The sequence below is a fragment of the Muscardinus avellanarius genome (assembly GCF_963383645.1).
Source record: "Muscardinus avellanarius genome assembly, chromosome: 2".
In the NCBI taxonomy this organism is placed as follows: domain Eukaryota; kingdom Metazoa; phylum Chordata; class Mammalia; order Rodentia; family Gliridae; genus Muscardinus; species Muscardinus avellanarius.
The window spans coordinates 99,220,364-99,244,694 of record NC_137787.1 but is presented as its reverse complement, the minus strand read 5'-3'; the positions used below and the strand labels follow the sequence as shown (position 1 = coordinate 99,244,694).

At 41.0% G+C, this 24,331-nt stretch overlaps 1 protein-coding gene across 1 annotated transcript in view; it reads right to left on the bottom strand.

The window, feature by feature from the left end:
• Positions 1–440: 440 nt before the first annotated feature.
• The window catches only part of MCM6 (minichromosome maintenance complex component 6), a gene marked incomplete at both ends in the record, with an annotated part of 49,472 nt that continues 25,581 nt past the window's right edge, over positions 441–24,331 (bottom strand). The window contains 9 exons of the mRNA XM_080689803.1: positions 441–557; positions 5,280–5,419; positions 9,124–9,279; positions 10,095–10,230; positions 12,601–12,762; positions 14,423–14,551; positions 15,536–15,691; positions 16,903–17,010; positions 17,808–17,949. Of these exons, the coding sequence (XP_080545929.1) occupies positions 441–557; positions 5,280–5,419; positions 9,124–9,279; positions 10,095–10,230; positions 12,601–12,762; positions 14,423–14,551; positions 15,536–15,691; positions 16,903–17,010; positions 17,808–17,949 (1,246 nt within the window). The remainder of the gene's footprint in view (positions 558–5,279; positions 5,420–9,123; positions 9,280–10,094; positions 10,231–12,600; positions 12,763–14,422; positions 14,552–15,535; positions 15,692–16,902; positions 17,011–17,807; positions 17,950–24,331) is intronic.

Here is a 24,331-nt window from a genome sequence, read left to right as displayed (position 1 = left end):
AATAAGAATACTCATGGGTTCAATTCCCAGTACCACAAAAAGAGAGGAAAAAAAAAAAGTAGAAGAAATTCAGTAGACAACTTCAGAACAAGTTTTTTATTTTAGTGAATAAAAGCAGTTGGCAATTGAAAAAAGTGTTTACTTGATAAGATACCACATATCATAAAAGTACATATCTTTTCCTACACATAAAACAGAAGTCTTAGTTCCAGAACCACATATCACTGGGCCCCTATGAGGACCAGGAGCACACTGAGGAAGGAGCGGGAGCCCATGCTGGTATAAAGCACAGCAAGCAGGAGAGGCCCGCTCAGTTCTTGCTTCCCAGGCCAGATCCCGAAGGTCACCCAGAAGCGCTGCTCTCCCCAGCACAGCTCTGTCTGGGCTCCAGGCCAGGAGGAGGTCCAGTCCCTTTGCTCTGCTCAGATACTTTTTGTTTCTCAATCTTCAAGCAAGTAGTTGGGGTTTACCACCAAGTAGGGGTCTTCTTCATAGCTCTCACTTCCCTCCGTGGAGCCTTTCAATCCAGCCTGGGTGAGCTCGATTAGAACATGGTCCTGAGAAACACACAAGCATTTGTCCTCAGGTCTCCAGCAGTATTAGAGAACTGTCCAATACACTGACCTACTACTGAATGTTTGTCACTTTTTCATTTCCACACACAAAACTCCCAGGTCAAGGACTAGCCCTTGAACTCACTACCAGTGTTCTTCTTAACCTCCCTTCCCATTACAATGCTGACCCTTCATCCCATAAACCATTGAAAAATTAAGAAATATGTAAACCCAAAAGATATCATGATTTTAATGAGTTCCCTGGTACCTTATAACAAGTATTTATGAATATACCTTCAGAAAAGTAATGCTGCTTAAAATTATGTAATTGTGCAAAATTCTCTCAAATTACTTAAGTCTACTTATTTCACTTAATAGAATTTGTTAAAAAATTCATTTTTCTGGGCATGGTGGCACAACACTTGTAATCCCAGTAGCTGGGAGGCTGAAATAGGAGAACTGCAGGTTAGCAAACAGCTTCAGCTACTTGTGAGGCCACTGAAACTTAGTGAGACCCTGTTTAAAAAAAAAAAAAAAAAATCAAAAATAGGTCTGGGGTGTAGCTTGGAGGCAGAATGCTCCTGGGTTCAACCCTCAGTACCCGCACTACCACCACCATCACCACTACTACTGTTAAAAAATTTCTTTTTTTAGCCAGGCATGGTGACACACACCTGTATGGACCACAGATTTGAGATTAGCCTTAGCAACTTAGTGAAATCCTAAAATGAACCCAGAGGTGTTTTACCTTCAAGCTACAGAATCAGCCCTACTTTATTTTTATTTTGAAACAGGGTCTCACTACGTTGCCAAGGCTGTCCTCAAACCTGTGATCCTCCTGCCTCAGCTTCCTAAGTAGAGGCTTAAAGGCATGTACAACTGTGCCTGGCTTAATCCCTCCCTCCCTCCCTCCTTTGGGGGATATAATCCAGGGCCCTTTTACCTCCAGGCTATAACCCTATCCTATTTTATTTGGAAACAAGGTCTCAGGAAGTTGCTGAGAGCCTCAGTAAGTTTCTGAGGCTGGCTTGGAGTCTGCGATCCTTCTGTCTCAGTTTCCGTAGTACTGGGATTACAGGAGTACGCCACCACAGCCAGCTGTTTGTTTTTAACTAATGGCCACTGGACTTTTTCATATACCACCCATTTTTTTGTGTGTGTGCATGTGTGGTACTGGGGATTGATTTTGGGGGTCACTCTACCACTAAGGTATACCCCCAGTCCTTATTTAAAAAAAGTAGTAGTGGGGACTGAACCCAAGGGCATCCTACCTCTGACTTACCCCAGCCCTATTTTCTTATTTTGAAACAGGGTCTAAGTTGAAGGCCCAAATTGCTGAGGCTAGATATAGACCTGTGATCTTCCCGTCTCAGCCTCCCAAGTACTGGGATCACAAGTGTGCACCACCACACCAGGCCTTATCATTATTATTTTGTGTGGTACTGGGGATTGAACCCAGGGGCATTCCATCTCTTTTTTTTGTTTTTGTTTTGGTGGTACTGGGGGTGGAACCCAGTAGCTTTCTACCTATGGGCTATACTCCAAGACCTATTTTATATTTTATTTGGAAACAGGGTCTCACTAAGTTGCTGAGAGCCTCCCTAAGTAGCTGAGGCTGCCTTCAAACCTGTGTGATCCTCCTGTCTCAGCCTCCCAAGTACTGAGATTACAGGTGTGCACCACCACACCTGGCATTTAAAAATTTTTGAGACAAGGTCTTGCTAAGTTGCTGAGGCTGGCCTAAATCTTACTATCTTCCTCAGTTGGGATTACAAGATTTTATCACTATACTTGGCTATCAGCCACTCTTTTTTTTTTTTTTTTTGTGGTACTGGGGATGGAACCCTTCTATCTCTGGGCTACACTCCCAGACCTATTTTATATTTTATTTGGAAACAGGGTGTCTTAAGCCAGCTAAAGATGGCTTCAAACCTGCGCGATCCTTCTGCTCAGCCTCCCAAGTGCGGGGATTACAAGCGTGCGCCACCACGCCTGGCTACCAGCCACTCTAAATTCAACTAAAAGTAGAATCTAGCCGGGCGTGGTGGCGCACGCTTGTAATCCCCGCGCTTGGGAGGTGGAGACAGGAGGATCGCGCAGGTTCGAAGCCAGCCGTGCTGGCGTAAGAGACCCTGTTTCAAAAATATAAAATAGGTCTGGGAGTGTAGCCCGGAGGAAGAAGGGCTTCCAGGAACCCCAGTACCACCAAAAAAAAAAAAAAAAAAAAAAAAAAAAAAAAAAAAAAAAAAACAACTAAAGATGAGTCATCTGGAAAGTTTTTTTTTTTTTTTTTTTTTACTTTGAACCAATAAAAAAAAAAAAGATGTCATCTGGCCCTGTTTTTTGTTTTTGTTGTGCAGGGGACTGAACCTAGCCCCCATACATGCTAAAAGCCCCCCATACATGCCGTAAGTGCTCTACTGCTAAGCTATTCCCCAATCCCTGTCATTTGGATTAAAATCTTAATTGCAGATTTCAAGCCTGTATTATATTTGTAAGTTAGTTGAACATGTCCAAGAATGAAAAGAGCTCCTTGCCAACCCCATGAACAACTAAGGAAATGTGACCTGACCCAGAGTCAACAGAGCCACACAGTAAGAGCATCAAGGCCACCAGGGGGAGGACATTTCAAGGCTGTGAGTTGGGCTTAGCGCCTGCACCGGAACCACGTCTGCAACACAGTACAGGCTCTTTCATCTTCTGTAGCAAATCAGTTCGGATGGTAATCCAAACTAAACGAGGCAAACATGCCAAGTATGGCAGTGCCCACCTGCAATCCTGGAACCTGGGAGGCTGAGACAGGAGGACTGCAAGTTCAAAGCCAGCCCAGGGAACTTAGCAAGACCATAAAATTAAAGTAGCATAACATACGGTTGGGAGTATAACTAAGAGATAGAAGGCCCCTGGGTTCAATTCCCAGTACTACACATACAAATAGATCAAAATAGTGTTTCTGACTTGGATCAGTTAGTCTCATGATGTGTTTGAGTGTCCTTACATGAATTGTTGCCTGGGTCATTTGATCCTACACTGATCCCATCAGGCTCTAGGGAGGCAAGGGCCAGCCTAGGCAAAGACATTTCCCATCACTAGAAAGACTGCACACACCCTCAGTCCACCTGCTTTTCATACATATTAGTGAGACCTTGAGCTGAGTAGTGGTTCTCACCCCCCCTCCCCACCTGTAGTCATATGTTCTTCTATCCCCACAGGTCAAAATTTCTTTGGGGCTGGGCGTGGTGGCGCACACTTGTAATCCCAGCATTTGGGAGGCTGAGACAGGAGGCTCGTGGTTCGCGGACAGCCTCAGCTACTTAGTGAGGCCCTCCGCAACTCAGTGAGACCCTGTTTCAAAATAAAGAATAAAAAATTGGGCAGGGGGTGTAGCTCGAAGGTCGCATGCCCCTGGGTTCCACCCTCAGACCCGAGGGGGAAAAAAAAAAAAAAAAAAAGAAAAAGAAAAAGTAAAATTAAGAAAAGTAAGTTCTTTAGGTCACATAACCCTGACTCAGTGATATTTACATTGAGCACTGTGAGGTGTAAACCAACCATCATGAGGCATGACGGTTGATTCTCTTGGCATTTGAACAGGAAAAATCTATTTGTTCAACAAATATTTGACCCCTCTACATGCCAGGCACCACTGTAGGTCCTGGGCATACAGCAGGTAACAACACAAAGTTCCTGTCATTCCAGAATGGAGCTTATAGTCTGAGAGTGACAAACCAAACACCTAAGCAAAAACATACAGCCAGAGATTGCAAGCGGAGGCCATCCTCAGCCTTGTAGCAAGACTCTCAACAAAATACTGAGATTATGTTTCAAGAACAAAAAATAAGCCGGGTGTGGTGGCGCACGCTTGTAATCCCAGCATTTGAAGAGGCTGAGACAGGAGGATCGTGGTTCATGACCAACCTCAGCGACTTAGTGAGACCCTGTTTCCGAATAAAAAATAAAATAGGACTGGACTGGGGGTGTACAATTGGAGGTAGAATGCCCCTGGCTTTAATCCCCAGTACAAAAAAAAAAAAAAAAAAAAAAAAAGACAGATGACAGTCACAAAGCAGGGAGACAGCAAGAGCAGGCTATTTTGACATGCGAGGAGACACCAAAGGGCCATGTTTGGTGTGTCTGTGGATGTGACAAGGCCAGTGTCACTGGGTAGATGACAGAGGGCTTGAGAGCCAGGAAATACATGAGGGAGACAGGGCTGGACTGCAGGGTTCTACAGGACAGAATAAGGAGGCTGGACTTTATTCCATGTGAATCAAGCACTGGACAGTAGGACAGCAAAACAATTTATGTTCTAAAAAGCTCTAACTAGCTGCTGGGAGGAGGCCAATACATAAGTGGGCGATGGGAGGCTCCTGAGGCAGTGAAGAGACTGCAGGAGTCAAGAGTTACTCCAGTGGGATTACAAATTAGTAGAGCTGCTACAAAGACCAGTGTGGATTGTCCTCAGAAAACATACCACTCCTAGGTATCTTTCCAAAGAAACTGAAGTAAAAATATTACAGAGATACATGCCACCTTTCTGATTTCATCTAAATTCTACTTATTTTAGAAAAGAAATAATTTACTTCCTAGTCTCCTAACTCACAATTCTAATTATACTCCAATAATTTAAAATAAACACATCAAAAAATGTTTCACTAACAAATCTACAGAAATAAAATATGAACTGTCCCCTGTTAAGTTTCAGACCAAGTACAGTTATGTACATACATAGTGTGTCAGCCGATGAATGACCTTCTCTATGATTCTCTTTTTATTGATAAGCTCCTCTTCAGAGTCTATTTCTGATTCAATTTCCTTCAAGTACCAGTTAACAAGCTCACTCCTCTTTAATGCTGACTCGTCTTCCTCTGCAAGAACAAAAAAAATACATTTTAAAAGGATTAGGGTCTAACAGACTGCAGTGCCAGTCCTTGGGGTCTGCATATACAAGATAATGTGTAGGTTGGATAACCATCAACTTGTCAGAAAGTGCATCTGTTGAAAGGTTTGCAATACTCTAGCATTAATCTGAAACAACCTGTCATTACCTGTATTAAAGTATACCTCACTTTATCCAGAAGAGGAGAAAAACTAATAAAATTGATATTTTATGACACAAGTTTCCTGAAGTTATTAAGTTTCAAAGTATGAAGGTCTTTCCTTCATCTTATTTATGCTTTATCACCTATGAGAATGTTTGCCGATAGCAACTGAAAGCATAAATTAGGACTGAACCATCAACAAGTAGAACATGTTTAATACAACTTTCCCTTTTTGGAAAGAGAAAACTTTATCTTAACTGCTGCTATATAATTCTAGGGTAGAACTCTCAACTCACAAGGAAAGCTAGAGCTTGGGTTATATAACCACCACAGAAATAAAGTAAATAAAACTCTTCGTTCTGATTCTAATAACTGAAAATAAAATGTAAAATCAAAATGGGGACATCTTAGGGAGCTGAAGTTCAGTAGCAATTCCAAGCACCATGAAAATAAATAAATAAAAAAAAAAATTTTTTTTCTTGGTAGTACTGGGGATGGAATTCAGGGCCATTGTACCTCTGAGCTACACACTCAGCCTTATTTTATTTGGAAACAGGGTCTCACTAAGTTGCTAAGGCTGGCCTTGAACCTGTGATTCTCCTGTCTCAGCATCTCAAGTACTGGGATTACAAGAGTATGCCACCATGTCCAGCAGAAATTCATTTCAGAGTCTACACAGGATTCAATTTCCTTCAAATATCAGTTACTAATAATGCGTGTGTGTGTGTGTGTGTGTGTGTGTGTGTGTGTGCGCGCGCGCGCTACTGGGGATGAAACCCAGGGGCATTCTACCTCAAGCTATGCCCCAACCCTATTTTTTAGTCTATTTACTTAATATGGTGGTACTGGGGTTCCTGGAAACCCTTCTGCCTCTAGGCTACACTTCCGGACACCTAGTTCTTTTATAGTTTTATTTGGAAACAGGGTCTCTTAAGCCAGCAAGGCTGGCTTCGAACCAGCACGATCCTCCTGTCTCCGCCTCCCAAGCGCGGGGATTACAAGCATGCGCCACCATGCCCAGCTTGGTCTTTTTATTTTTGAAACAGGGTCTCACTGAGTTGCAGAGGGCCTCACTAAGTAGCTGAGGCTGTCCGCGAACCTCCATCCTCTGGCCTCATCCTCCCGAGTGCTGAGATTACAAGTGTGCGCCACCATGCCTGGCTTAATAATAATGCCTTAAATAATTTAACTGCCCTAAAATTCCACCATTCACCCACATGTTCTTGAATAAGTACCTTCTATGATTTAAACTGTGTTTCCTATGCTGGAAAGCAGTTATTTACTTGGGGACAAAGAATTAATAGTTTAACTGTCTGGGTAAAAAGAAGACCAAGTAGAATTTTTCGGGGGTGGGGGCAGTACTGGGAATGAAACACTGGAGGATTCTACCTCTGAGCTGCACCTCTAGCCTGATTTTATTTTAGATACATTTTTTTTCTTGTACTGGGGATTTAACCCAAGGACATTCTATCTCTGAGCTGCACCCCCAGTCCTATTTTTTTTTTTTTATTTTGAAACAGTCTCAAAGTTCAGAGGGCTTCATTAAGTACTGAGGCTTGCTGTGAACCTGTGATCCTCTTGTTCAGCTTCTCAAGTACTGGAATTACAAGTGTGCACCACCATGCCTGGATTTTTGCCCAATTTCATTTTTTTTTAATTTTGAAAAGATGGGGAGGGCCTCAATAAGTAGCTGAGGCTGGCCTTAAACCTGCGATCCTCCTGTCTCAGCCTCCCAAGTACTAGGATTACATGTGTGCTACCATGCCTGGCTCAAATAAACAGAATTTTAGCCTGTGGATTGTACTCTGTTCCACTGATGGTTTGTTATGGTTAACACTTAAGAATAATGAAGTATAACATGAATTCAAGAACATGGGAGTTAGCTGGGCATGGTGGTACACACTTGTAATCCCAGTACTTGGGAGGCTGAGACAGGAGGATTGCAGGTTTATAGCCAACCTCAGTGAGACCATATTTTAAAATTAAAAGAAAGACAGAATAAGAGAAAGAAAGAAAAGGGCTGGGCATGAAGCTCAGAAGCAGAATGGCCTTGGGTGCCATCCTCAATACCAAAAAAAAAAAAAAAAACAAAACAAACAAAAAAACAAAAACAAAAACAAAAAAAACATGCATGGGGGTTGAGGGTGGCCAAGTACATGGCAAACATGCAAGACCTGGGGTTCAATCCTCAGCCCTAGGGAAGAAAAGTAAAAACGAAACAAGGACAGAAACTGTGGGGTTCAAATCTTTAGGGAAGCTGGATAATCTCTGGTGTTCTCTTCCTCTGCAATGACAAAAATCACCTGGAAGCCAGCACTGAGGCATCCTTGGAAATTTTTTTTTTTTTTTTTGCGGTACAGGGGCATTCGACCTCCGAGCTACACTCCCAGCCATACTTTTTATTCTTTATTTTGAAACAGGGTCTCACTGAGTTGCAAAGGGCCTCAGTAAGTAGCTGAGGCTGGCTGCAGACCACAATCCTTTCAGCCTCCCAAATGCTGGGATTACAAGCATGTGCCACCACACTTGGCTTCCTCGGAACTTTTAATTAAGAATTACTAGCCAAATGTGGTGGTGCATGCCTGCACTGCCACTACACCTCTACTACTTGGGAGGTTGAGACAGAAGGATTGAAACCAGCCTTAGCAACTCAGCAAGACCATCTCAAAATAAAAAGCAGAATAGGGCTGGGAGTGTGGCTTGGAGGTAGAACATCCCTGGGCTGACTCCCCAGCATCACATACACACACAGAACTTCTTAATAATTATCAAATGTAAGCTTTAATTCTACTTGTTGATTTGATCATCTTCCTTCTGCATATTTCCCTTGTGACTAATTCTGAATAGCATGGTAAAGAAAGCAGTTAAGAGTAAGAAGTGTACTAGGATCTAGATGATAAACGTTATCAAATATAAAAACACGGAGACTCTTCCTGTTTTAAATAAACTCACTGGAAGAATTAGTTCTTTTTTTTTTTTTTTTGGTAGTGCTGAGATGGAACCCAGGAGCAGTGTGCATTTAGGCAAGTGTTCTACCACTGAGTTACAGAGCCCCAGCCCCACATGCTTTTCTTTTCTCTCTTTCATTCTTTTTTTTGCAGTACTAGGGATTGAACCCAGAGGCATCTTACCTCCAGGATACACACCCAGCCCTATTTCTTTTCTTTATTTTGAAGCAGAGTTTCACTACATTGCATAGAGCCCAAGTAGCTGAGGCTGTCCTCGAACCTTCGATCTTCCTGTCTCAGACTTCCAAATACTGGGGTTACAAGTATGCATCACCATGCCCAGCCATGCATTTTTTTTGTATGTTGTCAAATCCAAAAACTGTTTCAAGATGGGCGTGGTGGTGCATGCTTGTTCACCCTGGCAGGTTATGTTGATACTCCATTAATCGACTTTGCTAAAATGAGTCTGTATAACAGTATCGTTTCTTCTGGCAGAACAATTTAATGTTTAGCAATTAAAAGTGGCCTATGCAAATATAGCTTGTGCAGAAGAGCATGTAAGCAGCATTGGGACAGTCTCACCTTCTTCCATCTTTCTGAGGTGAAGCACAATAAGGTTAGAGATGCGGCAATACTCAGAGAAGCCCAGCCGCAGGGATGCTTTGGGAGCAGCATCTTGATTCATGTCTTCACTGTAGCCATTGATTCCATTCACAGGGGCAGGACTGTCAGCATGACCTAGTGAGAAATTAACCACCAAATGTTGTTTGTGTGACTTTGGCAATCCCTTCTCAAACATCTGTAAATGTACTGCTTACATTTAATACTAATTTTAGAAAAAGCATACAGTTAAAGCATATAATAATTGTACAAATAAATTAGAAGTAAACTGAAAAATTCTACAAGTGAAAATAAGTACCCTGGGAGGAAAAGTCCTTTTACAGCATTGTATACTAACCAAATAAAAAGTTCTAGGGCTGGGCGTGGTGGCGCATGCTTGTAATCCTAGGGCTTGGGAGGCTGAGACAGGAGGATTGCACAGGTTCGAAGCCAGCCTCAGTTACTTCATGAGGCTCTCAGCAACTTAGTGAGGCCCTGTTTCCAAATAAAAGTAAAAATAGGTCTGGGAGTATAGCCCAGAGGCAGAAAAGCCACTGGGTTTTACCCGTAGTACCACCAAAAAACAAAACAAAACAAACCCACAAAACAACAACAACAAAAAACCCAAACCATAACAAAACAAAAACCTAGTAATTACCTGTTCTAATGTGCTTGAAAATATGTTTTTAGATAAGAGCAAAATACGAATACTATAAGGGCAGAGGCCAAAGGACTTAAGTCTATTACCACCATTTTGGTATTTTTGGTATATTTCCTTTCAAACATGTATTTTATATCAACATATTGCTTGTACTTTAACTTATAAACAGTTAATATAATTAAATACCAATTATTCTCCTTTTACTACATACATTTCATAGCATCAACAAATGACCTGTACCATATGACATTATCTTGGTTCCCCATTTCAAAGGTCATGAACAAAATCTCACCGTTAATGCCACCTGGACCCTCATCTACCTCCATCTGGGTCTCTTCCTCTTGATCTAGATTGACATCAGGTGTCTCTACGCGGATGATTGATTTATTCAGTAAGCGGAAAGCTTCCTTTACATGCTTTGGTTGGACCTAACCAGTTAATGATGAAGTAATTCAGATGAGTCAATCTTGGAATACCAAACAAATGAAAAGCACACATACACACATACACTAGCACCATCACCACTACCAGAGAGCAATATAAATTCACCCAATCAGTCAAAATGATTGAAAATTCCAAGTGCTGACAAGAACGCAGAACAACTCTCACTCACTGTAGGCAAACATATAAACTGATATGACCAGCAGTTTTTATTAAATATATGCATAATGGAACATCCAACAATTCCACTACTAGGTATATATGTATGTCTCATATGAACCAAAACTGTGAACTACTCAACTGTTCATTTTAAGAAGAAGCGAGTTATGGTATATTTATGAATAAGATAATAAACAGCAATGAAAATGGACACTTAGAAAATGAAGTAAAAAAGTCGGGCGTGGTGGCACATGCTTGTAATCCCCGCACTTGGAAGGCAGAGATAGGGGGATCGTGCAGGTTCGAAGCCAGCCTTGCTGGCTTAAGAGATCCTGTTTCCAAATGAAAATATAATATAGGTCTGGGAGTGTAGCCCGGAAGTAGAAGGGTTTCCAGGAACCCCAGTACCACAAAAAAGAAAATGAAGTAAAAAAAAAAAATTACCTCCCCCCAAAAAGAATTAAATTGGACATGGTAGAACAAACTTGTAATCCCAGTACTTATGAGGCTGAGACAGGAGGATCACAGGTTTGAGGACAGCATTAATGAAACTCTCTAGCAAGACCCTCTTTCAAAATAAAGATTTAAAATAGCTCAGAGGTAGAATGCCACTGGGTTCAATCCCTAGTACCCACCCCCCACACACAAAGAACAAGAAATATGGGACAACTATCTAAAGAAAAGCTTAAAACACTACTGAATAAAATAAAAGACTAGTGGAGGCCAAGCGTGGTGGCACAATCTTCTAATCCCAGGAGGATCGAAAGTTTGAGTCAGCCTCAGCAAAAACAGTGTCTTGCTAATGAGGAGGGTGAGGGAGAGGAAGAAGACAAATAGAGTGATGATGAAGGAGAAAAGACCAGTATAAAGATAATGTCATCTGTGCTAGTCATCAGAACACTCAAATATATGCTTTTTCTTTTATTCTGGAACATGGTAGAAAAGCACTTTTGGACTCATTTAACTTAAAACACAATTTCTTTGACTGGTTAAATGTGAGCAGAAATGTCATTTCTGGACAGAAGGTTAAGAGGAAGTATGTAGCTCACTACCCTTCTTCTTTCTTGCTTTTAAATCGAGACTGAACTTTTATATTAGCCTGAATCTTAGAGCCATGAAGAGAGGCCCCTGCTGACTGAATGAATACATTGCATGAACCAAACAAAGATTCTGGTTAAGACCTTTTTTTTGTGGTACTGGGGATGAAACTCAAGAGTATTCTACCTCCAAGCGACACCTCCAGCCCTATTTTTTTCCTTTATTTTGAAATAAACTCACTTGAGTTGCAAAGGGTCTCACTAAGTAGCTGAGGCTGTCCGTGAACTGTGATTCTCCTCCTGTCTTAGACTCCCAAATGCTGGGTTTACAAGTGTGCGCCATTGCACCTGGCTCTGGCTAAGAATTTTATACACAGCCTACTTTTCTTTTTTGGTGGGTCTGGGGATGGAACCCAGGGGCATTCAAACTCCAAGCTATACCCCCCCGCCCTATTTTTTATTCTTTATTTTGAAACAGGGTCTCATTAAGTAGCTGAGGCTCCCAAATGCTGAGATTACAAGTGTGCGCCACCATGCCCAGCTGTACAGAGTCTATTTTAACTGCTATTGTTTTTCTTTTCCCTTGGAGAGGGGACAGAGAGTCACTAGGGATTGAATCCAGAGGCATTCTACCTCTAAGCCACATGCTCAGCTTTATTCTATTCTTTATTTTGAAACAGGGCCAAAGTGCTGAGGATAGCCATGAACCTGCAAACCCTCTGGTCTCAGCCTCCCAAGTACTGAGATTACAGCATACACCCCAAAAGAGCAAACTTTTTTTTTTTTTTGGTGTGTGGGGTACTAGGGATCAAAATCGGGGACATTCTACCTCTGAGCTACATTTCTAGTCCTCTTTTATTTTTAATGGGATTTTGCTAGATGAGAATCTTACTACTTCTGAAGCTGTCCTTGATCTTGTGATCTTTCTGTTTCAGCCTCCCAAGTACTAGGATTATATGCATTATATGGATGCACCATCATACCTAAATAGCAACCTTCTTAAAAGGAAAAATCTGAGGGTCATGTATCCTGTGAACATTCAACAACTATATAAAAATAAATCTGCAAATAATTCTAGGATGTCCCATACTAAAGGTAAAAACATGACTACAAGCTAACAAATCAATTTCTCTTTATCATGATGTCAAAGTACTCTGATACCTCATCACAGCAGTGCATTCGGGCCATAGCTTCAGAGAGGCGGATCATACTTTCAAGCTGTCGCACTGTAATCCTCCAAGAAGACTTTGTTACTCCAGAACCATCCCTCTGGCGGAGACGTTTGTACTGTTCCACAATGAAGTCCTCTGACTCCTTGGAAATCTGTTTCAAAATAGCAGTGAAGTTACTTGATGAGAGCTGCATTAACTTAAGAATATTCCAGGTGGAAACAATTTGGGGAACTGAGGGCTGAAAACTCTGAAGCTACTGAAAAAGAATTACTAGAGAAATGCCATGTGAAAGAGATACTCAGGAGGCCTGTGAATTCTATGCACTAATTTTAAGGACATGCAGACAGTAGACCTAGGATTTAAGCAAATGACCATCCATTTCTAAATGATGTTTAACAAGCCAAAGCAATAGATTAGATGTAATGCTTTTTACACTTCTGTATGTCAAAGATGATTAAATAAATTAATGCTCAGACTATCCTTAAGGCTCAATTAATTAATCCAGGCTATCTTTAGGGAAAAAGATATCAACAGGTAGATGCAAGGAACTCTGTGTATTACAAAGAAATGTGCCAAGGTCACAGAGATCAATATATTAGTCCTGAACAAAAAAATAAATTTTTTTTTTTTTTTTGCAGTACTGGGGATTAAACACAGGGGCATTCTATACCTCTAAGTATAGAATAAAAAAAAAATAATAAAAATAATATAGGGCTGGGACTGTAGTTTAGAGTAGAATGACCCTGGGTTCAATCTCCAGTACCACAAAAGTCAAACAATAAATCAATCAACAAATGTTATGAGCTGTGTGTGGTGGCACACGCTTGTAATCCCCGCACTTGGGAGACTGAGACAGGAGGATTGTGCAGGTTTGAAGTCAGCCTCGGCTACTTAATGAGGCTCTAAGCAATTTAGTGCGACCCTGTTTCCAAATAAAATATAAAATAGGTCTGGGAGTGTAGCCTGGAGGTAGAAAGCTCCTGGGTTCCACCCTCAATACCACGAACAAACAACAAATGTTATGTATGCCAACCAGGCATGGTGGCACAAACCACCACCCTAGTACTTGGGAGACCGAACCAGGAGGATTGCAGGTTCAATAACAACCTCAGCAAGTAGTGAGATTCTCAGCAACCTAGTAAAACCTTGTTTAAAAACAAAATAAGCCAGATGTGGTGGCACATGGTTGTAATCCCCATACTTGGGAAGCGGAGACAGGAGGATCGTGCAGTTTTGAAGCCAGCCTCAGCTAGTTAGTGAGGCTCTCAGCAACTCAGTGAGACCCTGTTTCCAAATAAAATATAAAAATAGGTCTCAGAGTATAGCCCAGAGGTAGAAAGCCTCTGGGTTCCACCCCCAGTACACACACACACACACACACACACACACACACACACACACACAACAAAAAAATCCCACAATCAGGCTGGTGATATAGCTCAAAGATAAAATGCCCTTGGATTCAATCCACACACACACACACACACACACACACACACACACACACACACACACACCAATTAGTATAAAATGCAATTCGTATTCATCACAACATTCTAGAGGAATCCAATGTTTTCTTAAAAAAAAAAAAAAAGATTTAAGAACATTTAGTAGACTATTCATTTAGGTACCCAAACAATTAAAAATTTTTAGTAACAATGGTTGAAATAAAAGAATGTCCTAGTTTGTTCAGTTTTCCAAAATTTTTTCCATAAGTCTTTCTATTAACACCTAAGAAAATAAATGGAATAAATGGAATAGTTTAGATAAAAACATACTATTACTTATCCCAGCACAGAAGGGCAGGTTACCTTGGGTTTAAATTGTCTTGCAAAGAGAAGGTATCTCCGGATTTCATCAAGGGAATAGACGCGATCAATCGACTCCTCAATTCTGGAATGCAAGTCTACTATACGCCTGGCAATGGCATAATCTGTAACCTAATTCAAAACAAGAAAAGCACTTTTATCAACCTGAACAACATCTGCTCCAGACTACACTAGGCAATAAGAAATAATTTATAGCTTAAAAACAATGTCACTTGCGGGGCGTGGTGGTGCATGCTTGTAATTCTCCCGCTTGGGAGGTGGAGAAAGGAGGATTGCATAGGTTTGAAGCAAGCTGTGCTGGCTTAAGAGACCCTGTTTCTAAATAAAAAAGTATAGAAATAGGTCTGGGAGTGTAGCCTGGAGGTAGAAGGGTTTGCAGGAACCCCAGTACCACCACCAAACAAACAAACAAACAAACAAAAATAAACAAAATAATGCCGCTAGTCAGGCATGGTGGCACATGTTTGTAATCCCAGCATTCAGGAGGCTGAGACAGGAGGATCGTGGTTCTCTCAAAGCCTCAGCTACTGAGTGATGCCCTTTGCGACTCAGTGAGGCCCTGTTTCAAAATAAAGAATAAAAAATGCGGCTGGGAGTGTAGCTCAGAGATAGAATGCCCCTGGGTTCCAGCTCCAGGTCCATTTTCCCCCCAAAGCAAATAAAAAATCAAACCAACCAACACAACAAAACATTTTTTATAAAAATGTGTGGTTGCAGGATCAGGGCTGTAGCTCAGAGGTAGAGTGCTTGTCTAGCATGTGCAATGCCCTGGATTAGATTCCCCGCACCCTCACTCCACACACTGTGGCTAGAAGTCAAATATAATTTTTTCATTTATTCTTGCAAAAATTAAACAGTAACAAAACCAAAAAGCTCAATATTCCGTAGCACCATTAAGTGGAACACGAGCAATTCAAATGAATTTTGGAGTTGTTTACTAAAGACTGCTTACTTAATTCATGCCATCCTGAGGGACATGGAAAGTTGATGTCAACATACACCAGGGTTGAGCAGTTATCCCTTGGCCTTTCCTCAATCAACTATTCAAACTGAAAATGAACAAGAAAGCTAAGAGCAGCAGCTCATATGGCTTACCTCATTACATTCATCCACCAAGATAAAAAAGAGATCAAATCGAGACATGATGGGAGCCGACAAATTTATATTCTGCTTCAATGACTTTGACCTGTCATAGTGTCCACTGATTGGATTTGCTGCTGCCAAAATAGATGTTCTGGCATTCAGAGTAGCCTGACCACAACAAAGAGAATATGAGGTTTATAAAGAAACCTGAACTAGCGAATAAACATACAACAAAAAGTTGAACCTCACTCCTAATTAACTAAAATGCAAGCCAAAGTAATAAATCATTTCCCACTTACTGGATTGTTAAAATTCAAGTCTGATAATACAGAGTGCAGCAAACAGGCACTTCCATATGCTAGTGGTATGGCGCACACATCTGGTAATTCAACAGTTTGTTAGATATTTACTTAATAGCTAGGTATAAGAAATTGTGTATTCAAGGATATTTACTATAGTATCATCTGTCATACAAAAGACCTCAAATGCCATCTTACCAGGCTACAGTACAGACAACTGAGCACCATGCCCTAATCAGGTTGATTTAGTATGTGTAGGTATGAAGAGATTGTCAAAATAAAATCATAAAGCTAGTATAAAAGATGAGCAAAACTATATGTACTGGCTTGTTTATGTATAAAGTATTTTTGAAAGGGACATATACTCAGTACGTACCTCTGAGTATCTGCTGTGCTGGGAGTTGCAAGAGAAGACTTCTCTATTTTTCTTTGTGTGTGTGGTACTGGGGATGGAACCCAGGGGCTTTCTACATGTGGGCTATACTCCCAGACCTATTTTATATTATATTTGGAAACAGGGCCTAAGTTGCTAAGAGGCTCACTAAGTAGCTGAGGCTGGTTTTGAACCTGTGCTATCCTCCTGTCTCAGCCTCCCAAGCGCGGGGATTACAAGCGTGCGCCACCACGCATGGCTAAGTCTTCTCTTTTTAATTTATACTTTAGTGTACTACTTAAGATTTTAACTACTTAAATCTATTGCTTTTATTAAAAAAACCCAAAAAACAAAGTTTAGATTCTCTCTGAAATTGGCATTTAAATAATCAATCTTTGTTTTTTATTGGCAGAAGAGACAGATGGTTTTTGTTATGCTTTATTGAATACAGAAACTTTGTTTTTGAAATTTTTGAGAAGAAAAATACTAAAAACTTTACCAATACTACCTCTACTTTCTGTCATAACAACACAATTACACAATGCCCTAAACAACATCTATACTTTAGATTGTTCTCAGGGTTGTATTTTCCATCTTAACAAACAGGCTTACAAATTGAAGTACTGAATTTTATACAGGTCAATCTAGTGCCACACTGATCTACAAGGCTAAGAACGAGGCAGTGGAACAGAAGAGAACACATGTACCTTCACTCCCGCTTTAGTGATGGATATGGTCTGCTGTTCCATAGCTTCATGAATGGCAACTTGATCTCGCATGTCCATCTTATCAAACTCATCAATACAACACACACCCTGTAATCAAACAGATATTGCCTAAGAGACTTCCTTGTAGATGTAAAATAAAAACTTGCACTTTGCTACTACAGAGACCTTTCTACTTTTCAAAGAAGTGAAAGATGGTAAGCATTCTTAATTCTCATTCTCTCTTTTTTTGCAGTACTGGGGATGGAACCCAGGGGTATTCACCTCTGAGCTATACCCCCTGCCCTATTTTTTATTCTTTATTTTGAAACAGGGTCTCACTAAGTTACGGAGGGTCTAAGTATTAGCTGAGGCTGTCCACAAACTGCTATCTTCTGGCCTCAGCCTCTCGAATGCTGGGATTACAAGCGCGCGCCACCATGCCAGGCTCACAATGTACTTTTATGTAACACCTAAACTGCAAACCTCAGTGCCAATACCCCATGGGGTTGCCTCAGCATTGATTTTAGATGGGGATGTGAAAATGGAATATACTGAATACTATCTTGTATATCTATAGCTTATATGTATTTCATAGATCTAACTGATCTATGTCAAATACATGCAAAATGCATTATGTGTCTGTGTATAGATCAACTCAGAAAAAGATGCCACAATTTGCAAAGGAAAAAATGCAGGGAAATACTTGTCACAGCAACTACACACGCTTAGGACAGGAAACATTCTCAGAAAGTGCTAGCTAATTCTAGATTAGAAAGGCAGAATTATGTACCGAAGAATGCCCCTTCCCCACAGGAGGACAATTTAAAATAGTATCTGTAGACCTTTACAGTTAGAGGAGAGGATATCCTGACTTGTTTATGTCCAAGAGTATAAACTATGCTTACATTATCAGCCAACATCAAAGCTCCAGCCTCAATGACAAACTCATGAGATTCTTCGTCTCTCACAACAGCTGCCGTTAAGCCGGCAGCACTGGATGCTTTGCCACTGGTGTAGACGGCTCTGGGGCTGAACTCCTCCACATGCCTGTTCAAGGTTATCACAGAAAGACTCATTAATATGTGGCAGCAGCCTTACCAGTCATCTTAGCCGACAGATTACATCAAAAAAGATTTAAAATTTCGAAAAGAATATCCGAGTACTGGGCATGGTGGCACATGCTTGCAATCCCAGTACTTGGGGGCTGAGACAGGTGGTTCGTGGACAGCCTCAGCTACTTAGTGAGGCTTCCACAAACACCACAAATCAAAAGTAAATAATACAGCCGGGCGTGGTGGCTCACGCTTGTAATCCCCACGCTTGGGAGGCTGAGACAGGAGGATTGCACAGGTTCAAAGCCAGTCTCAGCTACTTAGTGAGGCTCTCAGCAACTCAGTGAGACCGTTTCCAAATAAAATATAAAAAAAAGGTCTGGGAGTATAGCCTGGAGGTAGAAAACCTCTGGGTTCCACCCTTAGTACCACACACACACGCACACACACAAAAGTAAATACATATAACAAAACCAAAACATTCCTGTGAAATGGAAGATGAAAAAATACTGAGCCAGGTGTTGCAGTGCACACATGTAATCACAGTATTTGGGAGGCCAGCCTCTAAAAAACAAAATAGGGCTGGGGGGTATAGCTCAGAGGTAGAATGTCTTTTGTTTCAAATTTCTTTTTCTTTCTTTCTTTCTTTCTTTCTTTCTTTCTTTCTTTCTTTCTTTCTTTCTTTCTTTCTTTCTCTTTCTTTCTCCCTTCCTTCCTTTCCCTCCCTCCCTCCCTCCCTCCCTCCCTTCCTTCCTTCCTTCCGGATTTGGGGATGGAACCCAGAGGCATTTGACCTCCGAGCTACACTCCCTGCCCTGTTTTTTACTCTTTATTTTTAAACAGGGCCTCACTAAGTAGCTGAGGCTGTCCACGAACCACGATCCTCTGGTCTCAGCCTCCCGAATGCTGGGATTACAAGCATGCGCCAACACGTCCAGCTTCAAATTTCAGTACACAAAAAAAGAAAAAAGTTAAATCTGGCATGGTGGCGCACGCCTGTGGTCTCAGTAACTGGGAGGTTGAGACAGGAGGATCACAGGTTTGTGGCTAGCCTCAGCTACGTAGTGAGGTCCTCTGCAACTTAACGAGACCCTGTTTAAAAACACAAAACAAAAAGTTAATGGGTAGTTTCAGTTCAGGAAGATGAAAAAGTTCTAAAGATGGATGTGAATGTACTTAATGCTACTAAATTGTAAACCTAAAAATAGTTAAAATGTAAATTTTTTTTCATACTCAGGATAGAACCCAAGGATGTTCTACCTCCGAGCTATACCCCAACCCTATTTTTTCCCTTTATTGGGAAACAGGGTCTTGCTAAGTTGAGAAGGGCCTCACTAAATAGCTAAGACTGGCTGAGAACCTGCGATCCTCCTGTCTCAGTCTCCTAAGTACCGGGATTATAAGCGTGAGTTACCACACCCAGATTTCTAGCCCTAATTTTTTTTGGAACTGGGAATCAAACCCAGGGGCATTCTACCTCTGAGTTACACCTCCAGCTCTATTTTTATTCTTTATTTGGAAACAGGGTCTAAGTTGCAGAGGCCCTCACTAAGTAGCTAAGGCTGGCCCTGAACCTGCAATCCTCCTGTCTCTGCCTCCCAAGTACTGGGATTACAAGTATAAACCACCATGACTGGCTCTCCCAGCCCTATTTTTAATTCTTTGTTTGAAAACAGGGTCTCACTAAGCTGTGGAGGGCCTCACTAAGTAGCTGAGGCTGGCCTCAAACCTGTGATCCTCCTGTCTTAGCCTCCCATGTACTAGGATTATAAGAGTGCGTCACCACACCCAGCTAAAAATAGTAAATATTTATCACAATTTTTAGAAAGTGAGGAAAAATCTTAAACCTTAATATAAGGAATATTCACAGCAACATTTATAAAAGCTAAAGAGTAGAAACAACTCAAATGCCTGTTAACTAAGAAATGAATAAATTAAGTGTGATATAGCCATACCATGGACTATTATTCCATAATAAAAGAAAAAGGAGCCCAGCATGATGGCGCATGCCTGTAATCCCAGTACTTGGCAGGCTGAGACAGGAGGAGCGTGAAGGTTTAAGCCAGCCTCAGCTACTTAGTGAGATCCTATTTCTAAATAAAAAATAAAATAGGTCAGGGGTGTAGCCCAGAGGTAGAAGGCACCTGAGTTCTATCCCTAGTGCCACAAAAAAGAAGAAATACTGATTCAAACTACAACATAAACCTTGAAAAAAAAAATTATGTTAAGTGGAAGAAGGCCATCACAAAAGAACACATATTATGTGACTCAATTTATACAAAATACCTACATAGATACAAAGTAGATTATCCACTGCCTACTTCTGGTGGGGGGGTGTGTGTGAATGAGGTGTGACTGCTAATGGCACACAATTTTCTTTTTGTGGTACTGGGGTTCCTGGAAGCCCTTCTACCTCCGGGCTACACTCCCAGACCTATTTTTTATATTTTTATTTGGAAACAGGGTCTCCTAAGCCAGCATAGCTGGCTTCTAACCTGTGCGATCCTCCTGTCTCTGCCTCCCAAGCATGGGGATTACAAGCGTGCGCCACCATGCCCGGCTGGCACAAAATTAAAAAAAAAATTTTTGGACTTCCGGGAAGATGGCGACCGAGAAAAGCGGGGCTTAAGAGCCCTGCTAACAACCAATCTCCATTACCACAAAATCAGCACCTTTCATAGCCAGAAAACACCATCACCAAAGAAACAAAAAAATCACCAGGCTCCAGAGAGAAAGCGGACTGAGAACAGAGCTCAGAGCCACAGAGGAGATACACCGGCCTTACGCCCGAGGACGCAACAGCAGCGCTTTACTGCCGGCGGCAGCGGCGACTTCACCGGACGGCTACAGCAAGCCGAGGTGAGCCGCTGCGGAACAGCCAGGCGGGATTTCTCGGCGCAGGGAGCATCTAAAGCTCCCAGTGGCTGAGCTCAGCACACGCTGCAGGGATTCAGAGTGGAAATCAAAACCAAGAAGAAATACGCCAGCCTCACGGCCGAGGACATAGCAGTGGCGCCATATTGCCACCGGCGGCAACAGCACCGAATTCACCGAATTCAGTACGGCTACATCTGCGTACTCAAGAACAGTGAGTCAAATTGTGGGCCACAGCGGAGAAATCCCAGTATTGTACTCACTGGGACTTGACCCAGTGGGAGAGGGGCGGTGGCAGTGATATCACACCATAGGAGAATGTGCAACCTGGCACCCCCCATAGTCTAAAGCAGCCTCTATCGACTCTCTGGGTCGGAGACTCTGTGATACAACCCAGTAAAGGAGTAGTGGGGCCTGAGATACTACTGACTCGAGATCCAGAGCACCTTAAGTGAAGTCATAGTGACCCAAGGGAAGAACCCAGAGAAGGCACAAACTTCCGAAATCATGGGAAAGAGGAATAATACTGGAGCAATGAATGCTCACAACCCCACAACATCAGAACCCGATAAAACAGAAAATCAGAGATTTCTAGAAGATCAATCAGGAAAATAACTGTAGAAATAATAGAGGTGCTTCGAAAAGAACTCAGAGAGAGCCAAAAAGAGATAAAGGATGCAATTAATGAAGTAAAGGCCTCAATTCAAAGCACAAACAACCGATTAGAACACATGGAGAACAGAATCTCACTCTTAGATGATCATTCCAAAAATGAACGCATAGTTTCTAATCTAGGAAAAAATATCCGACAGCAGGAATCTGATATTGAAGAAATATGGGCCCATTTTAAGAGAGCTAACCTAAGAATATTTGGAATAGAGGAGGGAAAAGAAAGTGAAACCAAAGGGATCAACAATCTCTTCAAGGAAGTAATAGCAGAAAATTTTCCAGACATAGAGCAAGAGGTCGATACGCAGGTCCAGGAAACGTATAGAACTCCCTTTAGACAGGATCGGAGAAGAGGATCCCCATGCCACATAATTGTCAAAATGACCAATGTGGAAGCCAAGCAGAGAATCTTAAAGGCAACAAAAACAAAAGGGCCAAGTGACATTCAGAGGCAAACCAATTAGAATCACTCCAGACTTCCCAAACCAAGTCATGAGAGCCAGAAGGGCTTGGAGTAACATATTCCAAACTCTGAAAGAAAACAACTTTCAGCCAAAAATTTCCTACCCACCAAAACTTTCTATTAAATTAGATGGAGAAATAAGAAGCTTCCATGACAAACAGAAACTGAAGGAATTTATGTCTTCAAAACCAGCACTAGAGAAAATACTCAAAGAGATTAACTATAAAGAAGAAATAGGTAACACACACCAGAACCAGAGAAACAAGATTTTCCATCCAACAGACAACTAAGATTGGTTATCTGTGTAGATTCATTATTTATGTTAGTCTTTTACCTATCTGTAAAGGGTATTGTTTGCCTTTATTTTTGTTAATTTTTAGGATTTCTAGTTGGAATATTAATATACCTTCAGATATAGCATTTAGAAATATTTTATCCCATTCTATTAGTAACTTTTAACTCTGTTTACATTGTCTTTGAATATACAATTTTTTTTTTTTATTTTTTAGGGAGTTTGTATACTCCTCTGTTGCCTGTGCCATTGAAATCATATCCAAGAAATCACTGCCAATTTCAATGTTGTGAGGTTTTATGACCCAGATTTTCTCCTAAAATTTTATAGTCTTAAGATTTATATTTAGGTCTTTTATCTATTTTGAGTTAATATTTGTATATGGGATTAGGTAAGGGTCCAATTTTATTTTTTTCCATGTAATTATTATTTTTCAACAATATTTAGTTAAAAGATTATTATTTCCACCACCAAATGTTCGTGGAAACCTTATCAAAAATAACTTGACAATATAGGGAAGAATTTAGCTCTAGGCTTTTATTTAACTCCAATGGTTTATATATCTGCCTTTAGAATATTACGACACTGTTTCAATTATTGTAGCTTTATATGGTTTGAAATCAGAAAATATATATCTTCTAGCTTTGTTCTTTTTCAAGATCGTTTTGGGTATCTAGAGTCCATATTCCATATTAGGATAGATTTTTTTCTGAAAAATAAATATATCAGACAAATGAAACTGTTATGTGAGATTATCATTTTTAATTTTGGATAAATTGCTATAATACTAGATGTCAACCACTAAGCCAAGCATGGGAGGGAGGGATGGGGAGAGAATGGGGTGGGGATCGGGTGGGGGCTGACTGGGCGATGTGTGCATGTATGTCTACAAAAGCTTGTATCCCACTATGATGTATGAATACAGTGCACCAATTAAAAAAAAAATAAGGGGAAAAAATACATTATGTACCCAACCTAAAAAAAAAAAAAAATTTATTTTTAATCTTTTGACTCAGGGTCTCACTATGTTGCTGAGGCTGTCCATGAACCTGTGATGCTCCTATATCATCAGCCTCCCAAGTATTGGGCGCCACCATGTCTGTCTCAGGATTTCTTTTTGAAAAATAAAAATGTTCTAAACTTAGTTCATTGACAGTTGTACAACTCTGTAATTAGAAACACTAAATTTATACTTTATTATCTCCAAATCTAAAACCCATTATGGGGCTAGGGATATAGCTCAAATGGTACAGCACTTGCCCTGCATGCACAAGGCTCTGGACTTTATCCCCAGCACAGCAAAAACAAAACCCAAATCCCAGTCTGTAATATAGCTGAAGGAAATATTTAAGTATAAAACTTTAAGCCATCTAAAAATGTTCTACAGTAGTACCATGTTACAAATTTCCAAAACAAATACAGGAAAGGCAACTTGATATGGTTTGTAGGCAATATGTCTGAGTTTAATATTCATGGCACAGTGTTACTTGTTACCTATAAGAAACTGGGCAAGGTACTGAGGCTCACTAATCACCTCCTTGAAAAGAGGATAGTAAGATGGGCGTGGTGATGCACACTTGTAACCCCAGCATTTGGGAGGCTGAGACCAGAGGACTGCGGTTCGTGGTTCGCGGATAGCCTCAAGCTACTTAGTGAAGCCCTCTGCAACTCAGTGAGACCCTGTTTCAAAATAAAGAATAAAAAATAGGGCTGGGGGTATAGCTCAGAGTTCAAATGCCTCTGGGTTCCATCCCCAGATCGGAAGGAAAAAAAAAAAAAAAGAGGATGTACCACATGCTCACCTGTGTGGAGTCAGGATAAAATGTAACACACCCATATACAGCGCCATGAACATAATAGCAGGTCTTCAGAAACTATTGGTATTTTTAGCCTATGTTTCTTACATGTTTAAAAGTAAGCTGGGCATGGTGGTGAATGCCTTCAATCCCATTACTTGGGACTGCAGGTTCAAGGACAGTCTTAGCAAGTAGTGGTAACTCACTCTCAGCAACCTACAAGTCCCTATTTCAAAACAAAACAAAACAAAAAAATAAATAAAAAGGGCTAAGGGTACAGCTT